The sequence below is a fragment of the Spinacia oleracea genome, chromosome 3 (genome assembly GCF_020520425.1).
Source record: "Spinacia oleracea cultivar Varoflay chromosome 3, BTI_SOV_V1, whole genome shotgun sequence".
In the NCBI taxonomy this organism is placed as follows: Eukaryota; Viridiplantae; Streptophyta; class Magnoliopsida; order Caryophyllales; family Amaranthaceae; genus Spinacia; species Spinacia oleracea.
The window spans coordinates 8,626,176-8,646,473 of NC_079489.1; the positions used below are offsets into that span (position 1 = coordinate 8,626,176).

General features: G+C 35.5%; 2 protein-coding genes across 5 annotated transcripts; one reads left to right on the forward strand and one right to left on the reverse strand.

Annotated features, from left to right (window-relative positions):
• The first annotated feature begins 339 nt into the window (after positions 1 to 339).
• LOC110786082 (altered inheritance rate of mitochondria protein 25) lies at positions 340 to 9,630 on the forward strand. 2 transcript variants are annotated; one of them, XM_021990591.2, is made up of 12 exons: positions 340 to 525; positions 748 to 1,199; positions 1,989 to 2,075; positions 2,367 to 2,408; positions 2,521 to 2,565; positions 6,325 to 6,390; positions 6,486 to 6,542; positions 6,821 to 6,882; positions 6,962 to 7,082; positions 8,118 to 8,195; positions 8,295 to 8,404; positions 9,223 to 9,630. In XM_021990591.2, the coding sequence occupies exons 2-12, from the start codon at positions 774 to 776 to the stop codon at positions 9,254 to 9,256; spliced, it is 1,128 nt and encodes a 375-aa protein (XP_021846283.1). In that variant the 5' UTR covers positions 340 to 525; positions 748 to 773; the 3' UTR covers positions 9,257 to 9,630. The 2 variants fall into 2 exon arrangements, with proteins under 2 accessions (XP_021846283.1, XP_021846284.1); XM_021990592.2 differs by having other exon boundaries at positions 341 to 506.
• Positions 9,631 to 9,900: 270 nt separating this feature from the next.
• Positions 9,901 to 19,474, reverse strand: LOC110786084 (DNA (cytosine-5)-methyltransferase CMT2). 3 transcript variants are annotated; one of them, XM_021990598.2, is made up of 21 exons: positions 19,049 to 19,471; positions 18,509 to 18,543; positions 18,304 to 18,406; positions 17,618 to 17,725; positions 17,338 to 17,457; positions 16,752 to 16,845; positions 16,244 to 16,434; positions 16,080 to 16,145; positions 15,726 to 15,977; positions 15,562 to 15,620; positions 15,039 to 15,105; positions 14,613 to 14,942; positions 14,216 to 14,284; positions 14,019 to 14,108; positions 13,854 to 13,941; positions 13,327 to 13,442; positions 13,135 to 13,236; positions 12,925 to 12,968; positions 10,985 to 11,054; positions 10,782 to 10,885; positions 9,901 to 10,318 (listed from the first exon to the last, which is right to left on the reverse strand). In XM_021990598.2, exons 1-21 carry the CDS (start codon positions 19,301 to 19,303, stop codon positions 10,120 to 10,122), a joined length of 2,562 nt encoding a protein of 853 aa, XP_021846290.1. In that variant the 5' UTR covers positions 19,304 to 19,471; the 3' UTR covers positions 9,901 to 10,119. The 3 variants fall into 3 exon arrangements, with proteins under 3 accessions (XP_021846290.1, XP_056694558.1, XP_056694557.1); XM_056838580.1 differs by lacking the exons at positions 9,901 to 10,318; positions 10,782 to 10,885; positions 10,985 to 11,054 and adding an exon at positions 12,630 to 12,651 and having other exon boundaries at positions 19,049 to 19,474; XM_056838579.1 differs by lacking the exons at positions 9,901 to 10,318; positions 10,782 to 10,885; positions 10,985 to 11,054 and adding an exon at positions 12,630 to 12,669 and having other exon boundaries at positions 19,049 to 19,474.
• Positions 19,475 to 20,298: the final 824 nt, after the last annotated feature.

Sequence of the window (20,298 nt, forward strand, 5' to 3'; positions counted from 1 at the left end):
AAAAGAAAAAGTTGATCGATAAATATTTTAAATGATTAAACGAATATATACATAATAATTTTAAAGATATGTGTTTTTTTAAATTAAAAATTTATTCTAATAATTAAATAAGTTTTACATATAAATATGTAACTTTTAAGTACTTTTACGTGTACAATATTTATTGAGTGCGGATCCTCTAGAGTTTTAATAAAACTCTACAAGGTATTAAATTTCTGTTGATATTGTACAAATAAGAATTTTAAAAATAATTTCATGTAATGGTTGATATGGTACAAATAAGAATTTTTAAAATAATTTCAGTTCAATAAAAATCGAAAAAGGCATTAAATTTCTAAGGTAATTTCAAAGAAAACACAAAGTATTCCCCTCAAAAAACACAGAAAGTACTAGCGATTTCTAATTTCTGTTGTTGCTCTCAATCTCCCTCCGACTGTGAAAGTGCTGGCTAATCTCCGACTACGACGATCATACCTCCAGAGAGACAAAGAAAGAAGAACTTGCAGGTTCGAATTGACTTTAAAGGTCGGTTCTTTGCGTTTTCTTTTCTCCTATTTTAATGTTTCTTCGTCGGAAGTTTCTCGCTTTTTCCAAAAAATTGCCAAATTAGTCGACGGAATGATTAAGAATAACAAACTTAAAAGCTTAAAATCATGTATTGTTGTTAAAATTTATAATGGGTAAATCATGTATTTCCATCCTTTCAATTTCTGGTTTTTTTTCTTTGATTACAAATTACAATTGCAGGAGGGTGATTGTCAAATTCATGTATAATGAGTTGGAGTAAGAACTTGCAGCAAATTGTTAGGAATAATGTGTCAAGCAATTATGTGTTAAAGGGTAGTAGCACAACTGGAATTCTAAATTCCACCAAAAGTTCAATTCTTGGCTTACTTCAATTACATGGGGGAGGGTTTGATGGTGATGGAAACCCCCAATTGTCCAAACATCCTGAAGCAATGCTGGAATCTCGCCGGTTTAAGCATAGCGCCCGAAAAGAGCCGGAATTGGACCGGGATTTTCTTGCTCGGCTTTGGGTTTTGGACAAGGAAATGGAAAAGGCAATAGCGAAAAGGAGAATGGCTTATTTTAGGGGAAGGAATTTTAGGAAATATCATGGTTCAGGAATGCATGTGTTTGAGCAGCCCCCACTTAGTCAATCTACTACTGGATATTTGGCACCCACTTCTCCTGAGGAGGTAAACATATTTCATGTCTCCTTTTGATTGGGGTTAACATATTTCATGAACTCTTGCTTTGAAGTATTTAAGTTGACTCCTGTTGCTATGTACATTGCCTTGTTTTGATGTTGTGAAAGATCATTTGCTAGAGAGTGAACTGTAATTGTGTATGATGTTTTCTGCACAAAAAAATTGGAAGAAATTATAAATGGGCATTGTTTTTAGGTTTGTGTACATTTTATTGTGTATCTACAGAATAAGAAGCCAAAGCTCGGTTTAACTTGTTTTATTTGTTGTTCTTGATTCTGGAGGGTAGTCTTAGAAAGGCACTTGCATCTGTGGTGGCTTGGACTTTGTAGTGTATCAGTTAAACTGTCCATGGATCAAAGCTTGAGATCATCCCTTCTTTAGCATACCCGACCGTAAAACATAATGGAAGAGCTTGTTAACTTTGTGAAATCAATTAGATTATGCTTATAGGACAAATATGTCATTTGGTTTTCTCCAATTTTGTTACCAGATCATTATTCGAGTGTCTTTGTTATAAACAAGATATAATACACTGTTTTTTAGACATGGAATGTTCTGTTTATAATAACTTATGATGCATGAGCCTGTTGTGTAGTATTATGCTCCCACTTTTTGAAAGCATCATGCTTGCATGAGCCGTGTGACCATGCAATTGTGTTTTGTCTTCTCTATTTTTTTTTTATACCATGCTTCTTTGATTTGGATCATTTTCATTTGAATACCTGGATTTCTTCTAAACTAATACTCCTGTATATGATGTTTATGTGACTTTTGCAGGCTCAAGTAGCCCCTCTTCTTGCTAGATCAAATTTGTTAATTACCCGGCATATAGAATGGGCAAACCTTGTGTTTGGCTTTGAGCAGGTGATCCATTGTCTTGTTCATTATTGTTATGTCAGCATACAAGATAAATTTTGTTTGAAACATTTTACATGGAAATTAAGAAACACAAATTCCATAGTGGTTGGGACTAATTTTGAACCACCGTAGATAAAGTTGGCTCCACATTTTTAATCCAATTACAAAATGATATAGTTTGCTTAATGTACATGTACTGATGATTTGGTTAATTAATGTGTTAGAAATTTGAGTTTTGTAAGAATGCTGTAATTTCTTGTAGTTATACATTGAACAGTTACTGTATGTCTGTTGCAGGAAAATCGGTATGCAATAGTAGATGTATGCTACCCTCAGTCTGTAAGTGCACATGGCTGTTTTTGAAGTTCTGTTGCATTCAAATTTCAGTTTTGAGAGGAAGAAGGTAGTCATTGTAGTATCTGACTTAAGATATTTTGTGTATTGAATCTAGCCTGTAGGTTTCATCCGCGAACAAAGTAATGTCCTTTTGAGACAGGTACGAACTTATCATTATCCGAATATTTATGACATGTTGCATCTGCTTAATATGCTCTGATCTGCAACGAATTCTGTTGCTACCATTTCCATTAACAGGGCCTTCAAAATTCCTTAGTGAATAATGAAATACAATATCCTGGTTATGTTTTTCTTTTCCACTCCCGTGTTGCTGCTGGAAAAATCAATAGTATTAAGACAGCTGTTGAAACAAGTGATAAAAATTTGACTTGGAATTATTCACAACTATCAGGAAGTACAATCATAACTATGCCAATGTTACTTATGCAATCGATAAACCATCTCAACTTCATCCACTAGAAGGTTGTCCATGATTGATATTAGCCATTTAGGAGAACTGACATTCAATAAATTTTGCATTTCTTTTAGTTTTGAGACTAGTGACGTCCAATTATTTGACCACCTTTTGAAAGGATGCAAAATGCAGTACTCTGAAGGGGAATGTGTTTCTGAACTAGCATTAAGCAATATCCGTGTTTGCCAACCATCATTTCTATATGCTATTGATTTGGTGACCTGACGTGAAACATATTGCTTTCAATTACACCGTAGTTGAAATTTTGCAGTGTCCTTTTTCAGGATATACGAAGTATATATATGATAAGAAATCAATAAATGATAACTAGATTAGTATATTGTATATTTTGGAATGGAAAGAGTATCATATTAAAGTGAGTCAATTAATTTTGAAAGAGTGAATTAGTGTGTCCGTGAGACCAATAGCGTTCAGTAAGTACTAAGTAGGAGACATGTAGATTGACTCTTTTTGGTGACGGGGGTTGGTTGGGCAACGAGCCATTTGTTCCCTTGTCCTCTTTAAACAATTTCTTTGCAGGAAATGGTTATGGCTGTCTGATGTGCCATTTTTCATGGTATCAACTAGTTTGCATTGGTGTGCGTGTGTTGAGAACTCACAAGGAGTGGTCTAATATTCAAGCCTAAATTATTTGGAAGGGTGTCTATTTAGAAGGATGTGAAGCTAGGTTAAGGATGTAAATTGGACAGTTATGATTGAACTTTACCGAAGTAGGCTCATTTTCAGTCGAACAAGTTAAGTCCAACTTTATTACATATCCGGAGTATTATATTCAGTATAATCCACAAATTGGAAGGATTATCTAGGTGTGGGATTATTTGGTTATAAACTTCTTTAATTTAAAAAAAGGAAAATCATGAGAAAGAAGAAGAAGTTTAAGGAGGAGTAAATGGAAGGAGTTTAATTTGTTAATTTGCAACAATATATTACGTTGTTTGTTTTAATTAAATAATTCTCAGCCATTATTTAATTAGTGCATTAGACATTGTAAAAGGGTTAGTTTGTAATGTAGAATAATTCATTCAATACAATACACATCACAAAAGCTTAGCTTAAGAAAAGTTTATTTTTCCTTACGTTACATTTATTATTTCTTTCATAAGGGTATTTATTTTGTGGATAAACAAACAACCCTTATGAAGGAAATAATAAATGTAACGTTAAGAAAAATCAATTTTTCTGAAGCTAAGCTTTTATGATGTGAATTGTATTGAATGAATTATTCTACATTACAAACTAACCCTTTTATAATGTCTAATGCACCGATTAAAGAATGGATCAGAATTATTTAACTAAAACAAACAGCGTAATACGTTGTTGTAAATTAGCAAATTAAACTCCTTCCATTTACTTCTCCTTAAGCTTCTCTTATCCTTTTTCATATTATTTTCTTAAATTAGAGAAATTTATAACCAATTAATCCCACAATTCTCCACCTCGTTTATAATTTTGAAAACATTCAAATTTTGAACGAATAAATTTCGGTATTCTTATCCGGTTGCACCATTTTGACAATGATTGCCTGCGTACCCTCGACCGGGATCAAACCAATCATAGTTCCATTTATTCTTCCATTTAGTGCTTAACATGGACAATGTTTAGCAATTCCAAACAATGTTGGAACTTTGCTTCCTGACACAACTTTGGTTAACATATCTGTGGGGTTCTCATTTGTATGCACCTTCATAAGAGAAATACTACTTCCTCTATGACATCTCGAATAAAATGATATCTCACATTTATATGCTTTGGTACGAGCATGAAGAATCTTATACTTAGCCAATGAACTGCACTTTGGCTGTCACAACTCAGATTCACACATTCTTGCTTCAACCCCAAATCATCTAGAAGTCCCCACAACCACCATGCGTACATTAAAACGCCAACTGCACTAGCATAAGGTACATTATCCATGTATGCCTTATCTTCCGCTGTAGTGGGAGATTGTTTACTAGATAGTCTAAAATGTGGAGCCAAAGGAGTTACCACTGACTTAACATCTTTTATCCCAAACCTTTCAATTACCCGCTCAATGAAGCCTTTCTGGCTCAAGAATGATTATCGGTTTGATCTCTCTCTTCTAATCTCCATAACCAGTATTTTCTGTGAAGCGCCCAAATCTTTTGTCTCAAACTCTTCACCGAGTTGAGTTTTTAAAATATTCATCTCCACCTTGTTTTTTGAAGCAATAAGCATGTCGTCCACATACAATAAAAGATAAATATAATTTCTCCACGAAGTTTACGAATGTATACACAACGATCATAATTACTTCTAGAAAACCCTTGTTTTGACATAAAAGAAACAAATCGCTTGTACCACTGCCGAGGAGATTGCTTCAATCCATAAAGATTCCCTCAAGCGACATACTTGACTCTCTTTACCCTCAATCTTTATCCCTCAGCTTGATACATATAGATTTCCTCATCCAAATCACCGTGTAGGAAGGTTGTCTTCGCATCAAGTTGTTCCAGCTCAAGATCACCATGAGCGACAAGACTTAATAGCACTGTAATAGAAGTATGTTTTACCATCGCAGAAAATATCTCATTGTAATCAACACCCTCTTTCTGTGCAAATCCCTTGGCCACTATCCTAGCCTTATATCTTATACTATCAGTCTTGGAAGGATCCTCTTTTCTTTTATACACCTAATTACAACCGGTCTTTTCCATGGACAATGGGACTACCTCCCATGTCTTGCTTTTATGAAGAGATGACATCTCTTCCTCCATAGCAACCAACCAACTCTCGTTATCCTTGTTTTTGATAGCTTGTTTGAAGGTGACCGGCTCATCATCCTCCACCGAGAGTGCATATTCTACCAAGTTAACCTACCCGTAATGCCTCAGAGGTTTGTCTAACCCAAACTTCTGAATTGTGATACGAACACCGCAATTGTTCGTTCAAAATTTGAATGTTTTTTTGAATTATAAACGAGGTGGAGAATTGTGGGATTATTTGGTTTAACTTCTTTAATTTAAGAAAATAATAAATAATATGAGAAAGGAGAAAGGAGAAAGGAGAAGTGAAGTTTAAGGAGAAGTAAATGGGAGGGGTTTAATTTGCTAATTTGCAACAACATACTATCCAGTTTCAATCTAAAATTCATAAGCACCGCCTTAATTAGCTAATTTTGATTGGATTGAACCAGGCTTTGAATTTTATCTAAGTAACTAGCTCTATTCAAGTTCATTGATGACTTTGCGTTTGCAGATATGTTTTCTTCATTTTGGTGTATTGATTTATTCTATCAAATGGTATATGCTGGCATTTGTAAACTCAACTCTCTCTGACACACTAACATTAGAAAGAAGTATGTGCAATTTTCAATGTGCACTTGAACATGGAAGTTTAAGTGAATATATTTTAGAGTTTTGATAGTTGGCTGTGTTCAAGTGATTGTGTTTTGCAATTTTGCAGTTTCTTCGTTTGAGACGTCCCTTCGTTGCGTACATAACTGATGCATTAGGCAATGAGCTATTCAGGGTAAACTTATATCTCCTCATCCTAATGTGGTTGCTATCTGTCATTTTTTCTTGTGAATTTGTTAATTTTGTGGACTTGTTCAATGCAAAATCTAGATTCGCCGACCATTTTGGTGGATTACCAGCTCAATCTACGCTGACGTTAATGGAAAGGTATGCCAGATTGTTTTGGAAGTACTCTGTTATCTAGCTCTCTTTAGGCAAATAGGTTGCAAGATGTTAAAGTTCTGCTATGCTTTGAACCCTACTTTCAAGGACACTAGCCTATTTTTTAGGCCCTTACCCAAAATGAAATATTCAAGATCCTATCAATACATCAATGCATCTCTTTTATTATTTCCCTTTTACTAGTGTTAAACATCATTGAAACACCAGTGATAATTCCAGTTTTCCACTAAGATGACAACTCTGCGATAAATGTTCGTGAACAGGAGATTGGTGTTGTACACCAACGATGGCATCTGTGGAGGAGAATATATGATCTATATTTGGGGTAATCTTATCTTGCCTGTACATTATTGTTTTGATTGTTAAGTAGCCTTTAACCCATATGTCACGACTTTACAATGTAGAAATAAGCAGTTTGCTGTGGTTGAAAACCCTGGTTTTTGGAACTGGACATTCACTATGAAGGACGCTGGTGGAAATGTGCTCGCGGCTGTAGATCGCGATTGGAGAGGTTTGGGTTTGGAGGTTTGTTACATTTCTGATACTCCCTTCGTCTCAAATAACAAAGCCACATTTTTATTGGGTTCTTTTTTGAGGAATTGAGTAAAAATATCAGAACAGATGTATTGTTTCTGCGCAACGTTCTATTTGTAGGATAATGGTTATAGAATGTGCGAAATTGTTATACATCTAACTGCAGGCGTTGTTTTATTTTACTTTATTTTGAGGGGATCTGCTGGGTAGATTAACAGGGGTAAGTAGGGAACTGCGGTCCCAGAATCCCTGTACTCGTTCCTACTTCATGGGCCTAGTAGTAGGAGACGGCGAGTACCATTTAAAACAAACCGAAACTGTGAATGAGGTGATTGACCTTTTTACTCCACAGTTCTTAACAACATTCTAATATTGTATTGGTTAGAAGCTGACAACTGAATCATTGTTTTCTTCGCCCTATGTTGTTTATCTCGCGCATGCATGGTGTACCATTTAATGAGCTTATCTAACTGAATTGAACGAAAGAGGAAAAAAACAAAAACAGAAGAGCAGGAGCTATGCATGCTTAACATGATATTGACATGCTTCATATTGACATGTTAGCTTGAGACAATGTTTAACGATTTTACAATAATTATGAAGGCACAGTGCAAAGTGCCAACCACTAAATCTACTCTGTCACAATGTCTAATTGTCCAGAAAAGCAGTATGGAGCAATTATGTTACGCCTGATCTTAATGCATCCTTTCTGACCTTTTTTGCTCCTCCACCACCCTCTACTCCCTATACAAACACAGACACTAAAGAATAGGGAGTATAAAATTTGTATATGTGAACTACATCTCTGCCACTGTGTTGAGGAAATCATCCTTTTCAGAGATCAGCTGATTCAAATATTGCATGGGAGATGATGGGACTTTTTAAACTGTTGTTGACGTTTGATGAGAAATAATTTGTGATCTTTTCATTAAGTGATTTATGTTTTTCCTATAATCAGTGGCAGGAGTTGCTTATAGTCTATCAATGGGTCTGGTGTACTGACCTTTGTACACCAATGTATTTTAGGTGTTCACGGATGCTGGACAATATGTCATTAGATTTGGGAGTTCTGATCCTGCATCGAAAAACGGCCCTGCAGAAGCGGTAATATTCTATGCCCGAAGAAAGAACATCTTATCTACGTTTTGTTTTTGTGTAGATCTTGCCGGCTAAATTTCCTTCTTTACCGTACCTTCTCCACAGGTTGAGGAATTAGACATTGCTCGCCCACTGACCCTTTCGGAGAGAGCAGTGGCAGTGGCTCTTGCTGTGTCACTGGATAATGACTTTTTCTCACGACATGGTGGCAGCTGGTAAGCCAAATTGTCATTTTAAAGGAAATTGCTTTTATTTGCATGTTCATCTGGATGTCCTTGCAATATATACGCGTTTTTCTACAGCTACATTCTTGAGTTGCATTTATAAATGTCACAGTTTATTTAAGTTGTATCTGGAATTGTTACCAATTTTCTTGTGGCCATTATGGATTAAATACATAACATCAGGAATCCTCCATCCTGTAAACAGTTAAACTTTAAACACAAGCACACAGTTAAGTGAGTGAAGAAATGGAGCAGAAAGTGAGCTACTTTGTGTGGCCAATGTGTTTTTCCAGGTGGCTAAATGTGTGTAAACAACCATGTTTGTCGATGCTATTGGCCTATATGTGGCGTTCCGTATTAACCCTTAAGAGTGATCATAATGTTCAAAGACAGAGCAATTATGTATGAATTAAATTTTCCCTGCTTGAAAATCCATATGAGCCTCTTGTGTGTGATCCATGTTTGTTGATGCTATTGATGTGCAATATATGTGCCTTCACATATCAAGCTTTGAGAGGGATCATAATATTCAAAGACGAGCAATTTATTATTCGTTTTTTTCATGAAATACCCCAGAGTTTTGGCGTAATTCACCAAATGCCCATCAAGTTTCGATAATACATAAAATGCCCCTATTCCAAAACTTAATACACGAAATACCCTTATGCGTTGGCTGACCCTGCTCTCATATATTAATTGCTCTGATCACCCCTAAGCATAATAGCAATGGTGGCTTCATAACATTATTTTACTTTATTGCATGATATTGTACATATTCTTCGTGCTTACTTCACTTTTTTTGTTACCAGGTTCACGGGTGTTCCATTTATAGTCACAGAGTAGATAGAATAGTGTGGTCTTCCTGCACCTCCATACGCAAATTCAATTGTGAATTACAGGAATCGATTTTCATGATCTCGGATCCATCATTTATTCGTGAACTGCCAACTCAAGGGTCGATACATCTGATGGTACTGAACCTACTGACAATGTAAACAAGGGAAATGCGCTTTTCATTGACGTGATCAAGGAATTAGCAGTACAGTAATAGCTTATTATCTGCCTTTTTTGTTCACACTTGTAATAGCATATACTCACATTTGTAACCTCAGCTCAGTGAATTGTATGCATTACATTTATTTTCCAGAAGAATGTAAGTTAAGAATTTATGACAAAATCACGTATAATTTGGTGCTATTACAATTTTTACTTTTATATTCTTATACTGTATATAGAGCTACGTTTACATTATCTGCACATCACTAACTTGGTAGAGAATGTGCCTGAGAAAAAGTACTCATTGTCTTCTGTTGGACTGGGACGACTATCATGTTAGTTCCCGGGCAAGCTAATATCAGTTGAACGTTCGGGGACTTCTGCTGCTTTTGGGTGAACAATTAGTATGTTGAAATTTTTACTAGGAAAATTACTGGAGTACTGTTTATTACTGAAGTAACAGAGAAAAAATTAACAGCAAAGAAAAGATATCAATTTGCAACAGAAAATGTATAAATAGCCGAACTTTGTATCACAGGTTCACTGAAACTTGTGTTTTACCCCTAGAGAAAGGGCAAAAACTGAAATGAAGAATCAAGAAGGAGAGTGACAGAAGATAACAAAGTTTCTTTCATCAGGAAACAATGACATAAATTGCACAGCTAATAATTTAGTGTACATAATAGAAATCAGTAAAACTGAAATGAAAATTATTCCGTCTCTTGTTTAGTTGAAGATATCGCTTCTGTAGTTGAAGGTTTCAGATGTTCAGCTGCTGTAATGTGAGAAAACTTTGGTGGGAGAGTAATGAGAGGACCATTCCCAGTCAGTTTTTGTGCTGCCATTCCTAAACCATACCCTAAAGCTTTAGCAACTGAAACTGCTACAGCATTTCCAACTTGACGGTATCTACCAAATTTAAACAAGTTAATTTAATTAGTTAAAAGGACCGGAAACTGCAGAGTACATCAACAAAAGAAACCTAACTGCCCTACCGGCAAACCGGTAGAGTACCCTTCCCCAAAAGTATTACTCCCAGTCAATATAAGGCAATAAGCCCCAGTCGGTAATCAGGGTTGGAATAGTCCATTTGGCCTTGCTCGGTCGGATTGGACCATGACAGAACCGAAAGACAAGGGCCATGACCCGGCGGATCATGGTCCGTACCATACGTACAGGTCACCTGTCTATATATATGGACCCTCATTAATTGCCAAAGGTACGTAAACACCACCAGTCATTCTAGTTAGCATTTATTACAGAGCAACCAGCATTTTCACCGACTTAAGCATCGGAGGGGAATTCTCGGATTACCCCCGGGACAACTTCTATATCCTCAACTAACAATAACAAAGAATAGAAATGGACTAACCTTTCCTTCACAGTCCCACAAAATTTGAAATAATCCGGGAAACCCTGTAATCTTGCACACTCACGAATAGTGAGAACTCTGTCTTGCTCTGGATGCAAAATTTTCTGCAGAAGGATACAACTGGACTTAATATTCTACTCCAACTCTGATCAAATGGTTGTTCCTCGCTCTAATCTAAAGACGAATAACACAACAAGGGTTACCTGGCTGTGAAGGTCGGGTCTTGTCAATATTGTAGGGACTGTCTCGTCCCACCATAGTCGAGCAAATGGTCTGTACAGGTTTGTCATGCAAAACAAAAGGACATTTATACACACATTTCGAAGGATAGTGTATCAGATTCATAAATGATATACTTCCCCTGTTCCAATATTATTTCACCATGTAGGTTACGTCAAAGAATTTTGGTAATGTATAAAAAAAAAGAGATAAAGACAAAAATACAAACTTGCCCTTATGATTGCAAACATTAAATAAATCAAGAAGGTTAAGATATAAGGGTATACTGGATATTTGTGGTTGAAAGCAACTAAATGGAAATGGTGCAATATTTTTGAAACTTCCTTAAAAGGTAAATGGTGCAATAATATTGGAACGCAAAAGTATCAAAATCGTAAGTTGCATAATATGAGCACGTACCTTAAGGATCGACCTTTACCAAAGTTTATTGCATAATCAGGAACCTGTTTAATGTTGAAAAAAATGCAACTTTAGGATGCAACAAAATTTAAGTTGGTAGCCATTGAGGTGGAACCAGATTCCACTTTCCCAATTTCATAGATTATATATTTTCTCCTAATCAATATGTAGAGAATTGGTGAAGGCAAAGAGGTATTTTGGGTAGAGTACCAGTTGCTTCCCAGATGGTAATCTTATATCTGATTCAGGGTCTCTCTGAACAACGTTGTCTCTTCCAATAATTAAACCTGGTAAATCTCGAAAATTTGCTCCCTGCAAAATGTTTCACTCCAAGACCTTTATACAAGAAATTATGGTGCTGAAACGGAAGAAATTGGATGAAATCTAAAACTTGATTTCAACCTTTCTCGGAGGGATTTTAGAAACTCGCAAGTAATCATCCTCGAATAATTCAGCCGGTCGATGATCATAAAGAACACATCTTTTTCGTGCAGTGGCATCAGGATCGCCCAACATATCTATAGCAAGCAAAAAGTATGAGGGATTGAAAACATGTACTCCTACCAAGAAGACAACAATGCCACACAACAGCATATGAGTAAACACAGTTCACCAATTTGGCACAATTTTTGACAATTTATTTACCAAGTTCTTATTAACGTATGTTTGAGAATATCAAATGTTGGACAAAAACCTTCTATTCTTTTGCTTTCTGCTAAGTTTTTTATAAAAAATTCCCTACAAGATTGGCAGTGAAAGAAATCCACGCGATTTGGCAATCACAAAAAGAATTTAACGAGTCAATTTTGAAGAAACGAGGGATGAATCACAATTCAGGAAATGAGGACATAAAGTACAAAAATTGTTCTATAAGATCAACAAGCACCTTCAGAATTTGTCACGGTCATGTCCCATGTGGGTATACTTACCACATTCACTTGATCTAATATACTTTTGAAACTCCGTTTCTGGAGGCTTTCGATACGACATCTCTTCTCGAGCTTCATTATTTTTCACCTTGAAAGAGAAAATTTAGTGAACAAGAAGAGTTTAAGCGGGAAGGAGTGAACAAGAAGGATAAGCAAAGGTATTACCGGTGGAAGATCAGAAATAGCATCTTGTAGTTTAAGAGCTTTCTCAAGGTCTTTTCGAGATTGATCTTCATCATATGCAACAATGTTGCGCTTGAAGCACGTCAAATATCACATAGTAAAGAAGGCATACTTACACGCTAGAAAAACAGCAAAAACTGAAAAGTCACAATATTAAATAAAAAGTCACAAAAAAAAAGAGATAAAGACAAAAATACAAACTTGCCCTTATGATTGCAAACATTAAATAAATCAAGAAGGTTAAGATATAAGGGTATACTGGATATTTGTGGTTGAAAGCAACTAAATGGAAATGGTGCAATATTTTTGAAACTTCCTTAAAAGGTAAATGGTGCAATAATATTGGAACGCAAAAGTATCAAAATCGTAAGTTGCATAATATGAGCACGTACCTTAAGGATCGACCTTTACCAAAGTTTATTGCATAATCAGGAACCTGTTTAATGTTGAAAAAAATGCAACTTTAGGATGCAACAAAATTTAAGTTGGTAGCCATTGAGGTGGAACCAGATTCCACTTTCCCAATTTCATAGATTATATATTTTCTCCTAATCAATATGTAGAGAATTGGTGAAGGCAAAGAGGTATTTTGGGTAGAGTACCAGTTGCTTCCCAGATGGTAATCTTATATCTGATTCAGGGTCTCTCTGAACAACGTTGTCTCTTCCAATAATTAAACCTGGTAAATCTCGAAAATTTGCTCCCTGCAAAATGTTTCACTCCAAGACCTTTATACAAGAAATTATGGTGCTGAAACGGAAGAAATTGGATGAAATCTAAAACTTGATTTCAACCTTTCTCGGAGGGATTTTAGAAACTCGCAAGTAATCATCCTCGAATAATTCAGCCGGTCGATGATCATAAAGAACACATCTTTTTCGTGCAGTGGCATCAGGATCGCCCAACATATCTATAGCAAGCAAAAAGTATGAGGGATTGAAAACATGTACTCCTACCAAGAAGACAACAATGCCACACAACAGCATATGAGTAAACACAGTTCACCAATTTGGCACAATTTTTGACAATTTATTTACCAAGTTCTTATTAACGTATGTTTGAGAATATCAAATGTTGGACAAAAACCTTCTATTCTTTTGCTTTCTGCTAAGTTTTTTATAAAAAATTCCCTACAAGATTGGCAGTGAAAGAAATCCACGCGATTTGGCAATCACAAAAAGAATTTAACGAGTCAATTTTGAAGAAACGAGGGATGAATCACAATTCAGGAAATGAGGACATAAAGTACAAAAATTGTTCTATAAGATCAACAAGCACCTTCAGAATTTGTCACGGTCATGTCCCATGTGGGTATACTTACCACATTCACTTGATCTAATATACTTTTGAAACTCCGTTTCTGGAGGCTTTCGATACGACATCTCTTCTCGAGCTTCATTATTTTTCACCTTGAAAGAGAAAATTTAGTGAACAAGAAGAGTTTAAGCGGGAAGGAGTGAACAAGAAGGATAAGCAAAGGTATTACCGGTGGAAGATCAGAAATAGCATCTTGTAGTTTAAGAGCTTTCTCAAGGTCTTTTCGAGATTGATCTTCATCATATGCAACAATGTTGCGCTTGAAGCACGTCAAATATCACATAGTAAAGAAGGCATACTTACACGCTAGAAAAACAGCAAAAACTGAAAAGTCACAATATGAAAATACATAAACAAGATAAGTACCTCAAACTTCTCTGGCGAGCCATATTTCACCACCACATCATGTGTAGGGAGAGGAAACTGCGGTAATCTCTGCACACCACGAGATCAATAAATAATATGTCGTTCTGCAATTTTACAGATAATTTTCCCCTCCTTCATTATTGATAACTAGTGTTGAAACATTACTGATAAACTAGCACATGTTCTTAAATATCTTCTAGGATACGCTTGAATTTTTTTTTAATCCAATGTAATCAAACGAAATCCGCTAATTGACACATAGCTAGTAACACATCCATGTAACTACAATACCATACAACATTCATTTGATACACTATCACAGGCTCTCTAAGGACCACTACTGTACTACTTGTGCAGAACTTCAGTTAATTAAATTTTGGAACATAAAATTGCTAACCTCGTTAGGATGAGCTCCCCATAGGAAAACACGTAGACGGAATTGTGGAAGGCCATAGCAACCAGCAGCCATAATTCCAAGACTTGATTGATACTTCAATTGAACCAATCGGCTAATTGCATATTTTCCAAGCTTACCATCAGCAAGCCTCAAAATGTCAACCACATTTTCCATCAATATGTATGTTGGCTTGAGAAACTCTACAATGTCCATAAACACCACAATTTGGCGATTTCTATCATCGTCTAAAGGGTTATCAACATTCCTGTGACGGTTATACCCACTAATTCCCTGGCACGGAGGACCTCCACAAATCACATCGACATCTCCCTGCAAATGCAAGGTAAAGAAGCAACAGCTTAAGATCCATATCAAATCATGAACGAAAGACGTAACTCCATAACCACATGATCCTAAATATATTACCGGCCGAGGCAATATCCCAAGTTTATAACTTTTCTGAACAAATTCCTGTATCCGTTCCTGGCAGTTACTAACAATTGCAGGTATCAATCAGTAAAAATCGATGAATCAGGAAAATTCATAAAAGAAAATAGGATAATTTGATATTTACCACCTTTTAAGTTTCAGGTTTTTGTATTTACCACCTTAGGAAATTTAATATTTATCACCTTAATTTTATGAAATGTTTTAAATTCACCACCTCTTAACGGTTTTCATCCAACTTTCGGTCCATTTGAAGTTTTGAACCCTATTTAACTAACTTCTTTAATTGGAAACCTAGTGAAAAGGAGGAAATTAAAGAAGTTGGTTAAGTGAAGCTCACATTGATGAAAACTCGGATGAAATTTGTTAAAAAGTGGTGAATACAAAACATTTTATAAAATTAAGGAGGTAAATATAAATTACATTTTATGAGGTGGTAAATACAAAAACCTGAAACTTAAAAGGTGGTGAATATGAAAAAATCAAAATGAAACTTGCATACCTTAGTCCCTCAATTGGCTCCCATGTGTCCTCACTTGAGCCGTAACCAGCCCAACGCACCTAAGTAAAAGAAAAAGGTAAACCAGCAGCAGCAACAATAGGTCAATGAGGGAGGAAATGTTGAGGTTTATAATACCATCATATATTCTGACAAATCAAACCTACCTCAAAATGAAGTCCGTGCTTGCCGCTTTGGTTGGGATCACCGTAGCAGATATCAACAATGCTAGCAACCTCATATTCAGCGGATGGTTTTTTATTCTTGTTTCTTGAATCATTACTTTTCGGAGATTGCAACTGTCTTTGAACTCTAGGAGAAGACATAGTCTTATTTCCAGCTTTATCAATGTAAGTTTTACAAAGTTTATCCCATTGTTTCAACAAGCCAAGAAATTCATCCGCCGGTTCATTTCTTATCTGTAATATAAGAAAACATAAGCTCATTTCTCAAACAAGTGAACAACTAATCTAATTAGGAATATATCTTTACAGACTAAAGGCAGAGCTCAGCTTACTGACTTGAACTTGGGGATGATTTAATTTCAAGCTATCACAAGCTGATTTATTGAGGTCAAGAGCCCATCTCTAAAATAAGTAAATGAAATAAGTTCAATAATACAAAAAACGATAAAAAAATCATAAACCAATAAGTTGGAACAAGAAAAACAAAGGCCACAACTTACCGTTTTAAGATTGACGCCAGCAAGTTTAGCTCCTAGGCATAATCCGGTTGACATTCCGCCACAACCAGAGTATAAGTCCAACAGTGCCATGTCTTTATGCGGCTTTTGGCCAGAAAAATTCCAAAAATTAGGCCTGAGCCCATTTGCCTGAATTTTCTTCATGTTATCACATGATGAGAGGCCAGGTTCATCTGTAACCAACCAAACAGACTTACTGACTCAATAACATAATAAATATCAACACACCTTGGTAACAAATAGGAGCTCACACAATATAGCACTTTCGCCACATAATTACTGACTCAAAAATATAATTAATATCAATAACTAAGTTTTATGATAAATCTGGTACAATACACATTCAGAGAGTCATATAAGTTAACAGTGAAATTTATGACTAAACAACGAGGGGAACTCTGTACTGAATATAGTACTCTAACAGAAGTAGATGGTGCTCAAAGCAGAGATCCTAACATATCCTGGTCTACAGTCAAGATCACCAACTTACCATCAACAACAGTAGAAAATGTGGTGTAGTCTACAGAGTATTTCATGTCATAATAGAAGTCAAAGGCGGAAAGAGATTTTGGTTTTAAGTCCACCTGCAAGGGATAAAAGGCAACAACAAAGTTAAAAGTGAATCAGAATTAACATAAGCAAAAGTTATCCAGCCCATAGAGAAGTGTTTGTGTATTGTGCTATTAGCACGAAGCTATTATTATAACTGTGACAAAAAGTTGAAATTCCGGATCAAGACACAGCCTCCAAAATAGCATGCAACATCTCACTCATTCATCATTATCATTACCCCATTGCCTCAAAGAGGCTCCCTCAAGAAGCGGGGTAAAGGGGGGTCGGACGTACGCAACCTTACCCCTGCAATTGCAAAGAGGTTGTTTCCAATTGACCCAAAAGCGATAACGGGATGACCACGGGACAACCATCTTCTACTTCATGGAAAGGAAGCAAGAGGTTTTAAGAGTCATTGATTTAGTCCATTACATCCCACAGCCAAAAGAACAAATGAGTCTTTGGCTCCATCGGAAATGAACACAAGCAATATCTATGATGTAAAATATGTCAAGAGAACATACACTTGGTGGTACTTGTAAAATCTTGACTTTTGAAACAATGCAATCCAATGGGTTGTCATTCATAAGATCCGAAAGGAACAACCGCTTTACATCATGAGGCTTTGCCTCATCTTCTATAACCTGAAAATGAACAAAAGAAATCACACAAAGGCTGCAATCCTTGCATCTTTAGACACCTAAAATGACACAAGATAGAAGGCATAGGAACTTGTTTTATGAAGCACGAATGAAGTTGATATATGACAAAATGAGAAAATCAGTAAGAAGCTCTTATCTTTACCGTATCTTCAGCCCTAAAAAACCATTGAACTCGAAAATAATCTTCGTCGTCCATGGTTTTGAAGAATTCGACAATCCTACCAACAAAATTCTTCTTCCCCTTTTCACCCTACAAGACATAAATAATAGTGTTTCAGGAAAATAAAAAATATAACTAAGCCACAAACGAAAAGAAGATAATGCACGATGTTGATTGTAGGTCCAAGAAGCTGAGACAAAAAAAATGCCATTGAATACCCAGATTTTGATCAATAATTCCATAATAGGCCTCTCATAAATTCATAGTTATGAATTTATGTCTTGAGTTCAAAGTTCAAACAATAAACTTGATATGATCAAACATGTGATTGAAGTGTATTTGCAATTTTCTTGGCTTATTACCCGAGTTAACTCAATCCATGTTTTAAAACCCCTAAACACATACATGGTCGCAAACAAAAGCTATAATAGGATCAAACAGAGTCAGTTGCATCAACTACAACTCTACAAGAATATTGGATCAAAGTAAATCAAATCAAATCAAATCAAATTAAATTCAACGCAAGTAGAGCAACTTAACCAAATTGGATCAAATCATAACCATTTTATCACCTCAAGCCATAAAAAACTAACTCATTGAAGAACAAAAGCTTGTCAAGAGTATGTTTTCTTCAATGGGAGGCCAGCTTGGAAGTAATGGAAGCTTACTTTTACATATGTGCAATCTCCAAGGTCAAAAATACAATTCACAACTTCAGCTTGTGAATAATGACATTTTACATCCAAAACCAACTCATCTTCATCATCATCACTGCAAAAAGACAGCAAAAACATACCTCTTGAATTAAACATGTATCAATGAGAATATAAATCAAAGATGCACTTGCTAGTTTATCAATAATCCATCACTTACGAAGGCTTCGAGTTCCCATTATTACATCTTCGCCGCTGCAAAAAAGTTGGCATTACCAAAAACAAATAAACACTTTTGGTCATTTATGGGTCACTTAAACTTCAAAATCATGTCTCAAAAAAAAAAAAAATCATCCAACACAATAAACACTCTTTTGGTTGAACAAAACAATTAGCATTACTGAAAACAGAGTATCTGTTTCAGAGCAAATCACAATTTCTGCATAAAATATATTTCCTTGGGGAAAATCAATACATTTTTACAATGGGTAAAAGGAAACAAGGAACTTTATATGCATTGTGTCCTAAAGATAAAAGTTAATCAGAAAAAACTCAGAATTATGTAATAATTAATTTTATGTTTTGAAGAAACAATTCAATTATTACATTAAAATACCCACATTTCAAATAAAGATTAATCATTTAATTAATTTTACATGCATGCAGTTCATAAAAATTAAGCAGGAAAAAAACCCAAACATTAAAATTAATAAACGAAAATTACAAAGAAAATTAAATAGTGAAAATGAAGACAATGTACCTTATTGGAGTTATTGCTGTACCTAAAAGGCCACCGGCGGCGAGCTTCATCATCGGGAATTGGATCACCGATCAAGAAAGAAACACACTTATCAGATTTACCCCTCTTATTCTTTTTGATCTTATTGGACTGTTTGTCACAGGAACTATGACTGTCAGTCAATTTAGCATCTCTCTTTCCTCCTCCTTCTGCCGATAATCTCGGCGATTTCCGATGACTTACCGGATCAGCCGACGGGCTCAGCTCCGGCGCCATTTTAGCCGGTCGGAGATGTAAGAGTGAGGAGAGAGAAAATGCAAAAGAATGGAAAAATCAGATACCAAAGAATTGAAAAAGGGGTGTTTAGAGTGAAGGCATTTGTACTGTGATTTTAGATTGCTGGCCTGAGATGAGAGAGCTCTGAACAGTGACACTAGTTAAAGTCTAAGGTGAGATGTGGTCGATATATTTGACTTTAATGATCAAGACATACTAATTTCAACGAGAATGATTTATGTATTTAATGGGTAAGACATACTAATTTCGAGAATGACTTTTTTTTAAGGTGAGATCTTAATTACACATTTGACTATTATGGTCAAATATTTAAATCGTATCAATTTTGATAGCGTTTTAATTAAATGTGACGTGTCTTATTGTACAATGAAATTAGTAATGGTTGAAACGTACTCCGGAGTACCTATTATCTTTCAGAACGGTTCACGAAGCTAATGCTAGGAGAAAAAAAGGTTATAAATTAATAATTGTTTTTGAGTAGAAAATGTAATTATGTGGTGTTTAAACTGATCAAATCGTGAATGCGGAGTATATTTTACCTAAAGGGTGTGTTTGACGGCAGCTTTAAGATGGCGGGTAGCGTCTTGACCTATTCAAAGACGTTATTTGTGAACAGCTTCCTCCGGATTATTTTTTTATAATTTCACTATTTGAGGTTTCAGGCTCGTCACAATTTTAACCACTAATATCTCTCATCTATACTAATATATTAAAAAGCGTTTATAAGAACGTATATGGGCCACGTAGATCCATCCTTATTACGCCACATCACCACTACTAAGTATCATGGTAGTTGACAACCAAAAAGCATGTAGCAAGGATTGAACACTTGACCTCTTGAATTAAAAGTTACCATTTTTACCATCTTAGCTAGCCACAATGATGTTATATCTTTCTATTTAAATAATACATACAACCTTTTTAAAATGAATAATAATGAATTAAAGGAAAAAAAAAAACAAACAAAAGAGAAT

What these genes read in the sequence shown, in the direction of transcription:
- LOC110786082 (XM_021990591.2), top strand. Translation starts at nt 774, where the DNA reads ATGAGTTGGAGTAAGAACTTGCAGCAAATTGTTAGGAATAATGTGTCA. An exon ending in TTGTGTTTGGCTTTGAGCAG is followed by an intron (nt 2,076 to 2,366) that starts GTGATCCATTGT and finishes TGTCTGTTGCAG; the next exon opens with GAAAATCGGTATGCAATAGT. An exon ending in ATATATGATCTATATTTGGG is followed by an intron (nt 6,883 to 6,961) that starts GTAATCTTATCT and finishes TTTACAATGTAG; the next exon opens with AAATAAGCAGTTTGCTGTGG.
- LOC110786084 (XM_021990598.2), bottom strand. Translation starts at nt 19,303, where the DNA reads ATGGCGCCGGAGCTGAGCCCGTCGGCTGATCCGGTAAGTCATCGGAAA. An exon ending in TTTTACAAGTACCACCAAGT is followed by an intron (nt 16,846 to 17,337) that starts GTATGTTCTCTT and finishes TATCCCTTGCAG; the next exon opens with GTGGACTTAAAACCAAAATC. An exon ending in GACCCGACCTTCACAGCCAG is followed by an intron (nt 10,886 to 10,984) that starts GTAACCCTTGTT and finishes ATCCTTCTGCAG; the next exon opens with AAAATTTTGCATCCAGAGCA.